The 5,200-nt window shown below is 34.3% G+C and overlaps 1 protein-coding gene across 1 annotated transcript; it reads left to right on the forward strand.

The window, feature by feature from the left end:
* Window positions 1-2,944: 2,944 nt before the first annotated feature.
* On the forward strand, window positions 2,945-3,913 carry LOC148046151 (olfactory receptor 14A16-like). Its single transcript, XM_087714551.1, has one exon. It carries the CDS (start codon window positions 2,945-2,947, stop codon window positions 3,911-3,913), a length of 969 nt encoding a protein of 322 aa, XP_087570677.1.
* Window positions 3,914-5,200: the final 1,287 nt, after the last annotated feature.

A 5,200-nucleotide genomic window follows, 5' to 3' on the forward strand; every position in this document is an offset into this window, starting at 1 on the left:
CCCCTCCCAGCCAGTGTCTTGGGGTGAAGAGGAAATCTCGCATCTCCCAATCATGCAGCACCAACAAGGGCTGGAAGAAACACCCTTGAGATCCAGTAAGAGATGAAGCTTTGCTCTCACTCTAGAATATGGAGCAAATCTCCATCCCTTTTCCTTCCCTTTTCAGGATAGATGAGTAGTGAGTGAGAAGGGAGCATGAGGGGCATGACCAGGCAGTGGTAGATTCAGCCAACAGGAAACCCCAGCAGGAGATGAAAGAGCTGTGGATTGCCGACACCCATTGCTTCAGCCTGCCTGCACCCCCCTGCTGCAACAGCACAATTATCTCATTCTGGCTGGTGAGGGCTATGCTACTTCTTGCATGTTGCACTTCCTGCAAAGTTGCAAGTTGCACATACCTCCCTCTATGGCTGAGATTTCCAGCCCCAGCATGACCTAAAAAATCCCACATTTTAGAGCTCTAGTCATAGGATTGGCACATTGGTTATTCCGAAGCAGCTCCTCCAGCTGGGTGCTCTGCGGATCACCAAAAATTTCTTATGGACTACCAGTGGTCACGGACCACCAGTTGGTGACCTCTGTCCTAGAGGACAATCATCCAACCTTCCAATGATGGCATTTAATACAAATCAGCTAAACAATTGGTATAGGTAGCACAAGAAGTTTCATCTGTCTACATACCAGGTTTCAGAACTTAACCAACAAGGAGCTAACAGATTATCCCATATTTCTACATTTGACAATGATTTATTTATTTAGCAGACCATTTTGAATTTACAAGGCTTCTATTTTTTCTGGTCTAAGACTATTACTTCTCCATAGAACAAACTTTTGATGGTCAGCATAAAGGATGAATATTATAGTAGACAAGATAGTAATTTCAATACATTTCTTTAAACATTCAAATGAAACATTTCCTTTCAAAATCAAATTCTAAAAGTTCAGAAAAAAATGTGCACACATTTGTCAGTATTCAATCTAAATAGGCAGTTCCTAAACATTATAGTTTTCTGAAATAAATATTACATATGAATAATATCTGATCACACTGTCAGCTCATTCTGCAGTATACCTTACACGTGTTTCTCAACATAAAGTATATTTATAAAAAAATTATTTTTTGATTTATAAACATTAGGTTGGACCAGACTAAATAGTTGGAAGGAAAACTAACGGGAAACACAATGTTGTTAGGCTTCATGGAGAAGCCTTTAAAAAAACATAATGAATACAATTTCATATTCTTGCCAATAAAACCAAACATGCATGTTTAAGAAGTCACAAGAAACCAATTTCATGATTTAATTTGGATAAAGGAAAATATTTCTACTTTAGATTAAAAGGTTTTTGTTTGTCCCACACAAAAAATCTTTGGTATGCTGTAATTCTGTCTTTATGAAAATTAATCTTTTCAATAAAAGTTGCTTTAAGGTCTTTTTCATTTTCTGACATAATAGTCAAAAATAGCAGATCATTTAGGATTAGAACGTATGTTAGCTTGTTAGAAAAATAAAATAAATTCACAAAGTACAGATGGGGAGGAAAAAATGTGGAGAAGACCAGATCATAAATGAAATATTATCTCATAAAAGAATTCAAATCAAATATACACATTTTTTTCCACATAACTTATCAGAGGAAATTGGCTCAAATCCTCAACTAGGAGGAATGGGCTCACCACTGGAAATGAAGAATGAAGCTGGCAAAAAGAAGATCTAATGAACAACAACAGCGTGTGGTTCTGGGGCAGCTGCTGAATTAGTTTATTGAGTACAAATATTTTTATACTATTTACAGCATTTTGTAATTCTTAGTTTGTTTTTCTATGCTTTTGTTATTTGATTTGTTTTATTTTCCCTGCATAAACATGTGATTGATTTTAACTATGGGCTTCCCTTGGTCCTAATCCTGTCAAGCAAATATAATTAGTTTCATCCTGTTATCTTTAATCTGTTTATTGCCCCTAATATGTTTTCTTCAATGAACAAACAGGCTTGAATCAATGTTTCTGCATTCTCAATGACCGGGGTTACTCAGCTTCATGAATAAAACAATGTTTCCATTCACCACACAGGCTGATTGCAGCTATTTTCTGACAGGAAAGGGGGGAGGGACATAGCTAGTGTTATTTTGCTTATGTGGGTTCGATATTTACTTTGTAATACAAACAATCTGGGCCTGCCATAAATGTCTACAATATAATGAATTTCCCAATTAGCATATTTTGGAAATGTTGCCATAGAAATTGTATTGAGTAGGTAAATTTGTAATACTGTTAATAAAAAAAAACCCATACCTAAATTAACAAGTATTTCACTTTTTAAAGATCTGCATTGGTGTTATCTAAAAGTTCATTTGAAACTCTTGATTAAAAAAGAGTTAGTTTCTTTGCCGAGGTTATTTTCCCATCCATACTGCAACTCCTCATGGGCCCAATTTTGTCCATGCTCTCTTCCCCCAAATCTAGTTTACACAATATAAGGTGATAGAAATCACCTTTGCTATAAACATGTAATATGAAAGTCATTATAGACCCTGCTATTTGAGTTAAAGTCAACTTAAATAAAAGTGCAAGTTCCTTCTCTGCACCTTTTCATCACAAAAATTACATAGCTAAAATGTGTTTCAATAAAACATTTTAAAAAGAGTTTGAACAAAACAAAATCTCTTGTGACCCAATTAATACAATTTGAAAGTTATTATAATGTTGTTTGAATAATGCCAATGTAAAGTTTGAACTTCATTTTCAAACACATAATTTCATTCAGTATTGATCAACTGAGAAATGAACTCCTTGGGGATAGTTACAGACATTTCATGGATGAAACTTATTCTCATCTTCCTAGCACTGCCACGTCTGAGAAAATGGTATTCATAGTGATCCAGTCCATCTTGAATCCTGGTGCATTGAAAAGGAGTCTGATCTTTGAGTTCTTTTCACAGAATGCAAAGCGAAAACAGCACTATGGAAAATCATTCAAGAGTTGGTGAATTCCTTCTGCGTGGATTCCCTGACACTGATCAGCTAAGAATGGTTCATATGATCACTTTTCTAGTAATTTATTTGGTGGCACTCGCTGAGAATCTCACTATTATTACTGTCATTCTTTACAGCCATCAACTTCGCTCACCCATGTATTTTTTTCTAGCCAATCTATCTTTCCAAGATCTTGGCTCAATTTCTGTCACAATTCCTAAATCTCTATTGAATTCTTTAATGAACACTGAAACTATTTCTTACTCTGGGTGTCTCTGTCAAGTTTTCTTCTTTGTTTTCTTTATAACGTCTCATCTCTTCCTCCTCGGTGTCATGTCATATGATCGTTATGTAGCCATCTGCAATCCACTACATTATGAGATGGCAATGAACAAAAAAGTCTGCGTCCAAATGGCAACCAATGCATGGATGGTTGGCCTTTTCTACTCTATACTCTATACTGGAAATTTATTTACAGTGGAATTCTGTTCCAGAATTATCAATCAATTCTTCTGTGACATTCCCCAATTACTCCAAATCTCCTGCTCGGATTCATACTTCATCGAATTCTGGACTCTCATCTTTGGTTCTTGTTTAGGATTCATTCAATTTGCTCTCATTGCTTTTTCTTATGTTCAGATCTTCAGAGCAGTTTTTAGAATCCCATCCTCTCAAGGCAAACAAAAGGCCTTCTCTACTTGCTTACCCCATCTCACAGTCATGTGTTTGTTTATGGTAGGTGGTATGCTTGCTTATTTCAGTCCAATATCTACCACTCCTTCAGCCTTATATCCATTTATATCTGTATTTTACTGTGTTGTACCGCCACTGTTAAATCCACTAGTTTATAGCATGAGGAATAAGGAACTCAAAATGGCATTCTGGAAACAAATTCTCAATATGTATCCCAATTCCTTGTGCAAAAATCATTTTTAGTTTAAACTATTCTGGTAACCTTTACATAGATATGTTGTCATCAAAATATCATGGCAATGTGTAAATTAAGCATATGCATCTCATCCCTATTTTATCACGATGGAATTCATTTTTACCAGATGTTTTACCAGGTGTTTTTACCTCAGTAAATCTGCCTATAATTGTAACATAAATCTCTTCCATTAAATATCGACTGTAATATAGATTGATTAATAATGCAGGATGGAAATTAATGAATCATTACTATTTGATTGTGTTGAATATATATATATATATATATATATATATATATATATATATATATATATATATATATATATATATATATATATATATATATATATATATATATATATATATATATATATATATATATATATATATAGAGAGAGAGAGAGAGAGAGAGAGAGAGAGAGAGAGAGAGAGAGAGAGAGAGAGAGAGAGAGAGAGAGAGAGAGAGAGAGAGATTTTTCAGCAGAAATACAACATGTATATATATATATATATGTGTGTGTGTATGTGCTTGTGCGTGTGTGTGTGTGTGTGTGTGTGTGTGTTTAATGGCATGGGGAAAAGTCTTACCATTTTGCTAGAAATGCCTAGAAATTCAGAATGATATGGTGCTATTTCTTTTCTGCAATCATTCATCCATGTTATCTAGATGGCAATGAATTGCTATGATGTTTCATTTATTGTGGAGATATTTTAGGGGACTTTGGCTGGCAGACAAGTTTCTCTTAGCAAAACCTGGAATAGTACATCAGGAAAAAAGAGGGGAAATGCATGGGAATAAAATCTGCAGAATATTATAAATTATTTATTAGATTTTAGAAAGGTAGAGTTAAACTGTTTGAAGTATATGGTTTTTAAGCAGTGCTCTCTGTACCACTATTTTTATGAATCTAGGACCTACTTCAATTTGACATTTTAGACAAACAGTAAACCAAAATTATAAGATGAAATAAGTCCAACAAATTTGTAAGTATGAAGTGTCAAATAAATAAATAAATTAATAAAAACAAAGCTTGAATTGAAACCTTAGTTCTTTCCACTAGGATCTTTCCAGGAGAATTTTTTTAAAAATGTCAAATTATTTTTGAATGTGCTGCTCCAATATTTTCTCCCTTCTGTTGTCAGATGAAATCAGCTCAAATCCCCAGGTAGTAGGAATCATTTTTAGGAACTGTCCTTTATGCAGGTGCCCTTATTCATGAAAGAAAATAAAGATATTCTGTTCCACTGTCATTCTCTAAATGAGAATGGTCAGTCTGCCTTCTGAGGGTGTTT

The sequence above is a fragment of the Thamnophis sirtalis genome, unplaced genomic scaffold (assembly GCF_051295495.1).
Source record: "Thamnophis sirtalis isolate CommonGarterSnake01/CBP01778 unplaced genomic scaffold, rThaSir2_p1.2 scaffold_4, whole genome shotgun sequence".
NCBI lineage: Eukaryota > Metazoa > Chordata > Lepidosauria > Squamata > Natricidae > Thamnophis > Thamnophis sirtalis.

Bases quoted from the DNA above. Each gene is read 5' to 3' on its own strand.
- LOC148046151 (XM_087714551.1), top strand. From the start codon at position 2,945: ATGCAAAGCGAAAACAGCACTATGGAAAATCATTCAAGAGTTGGTGAA.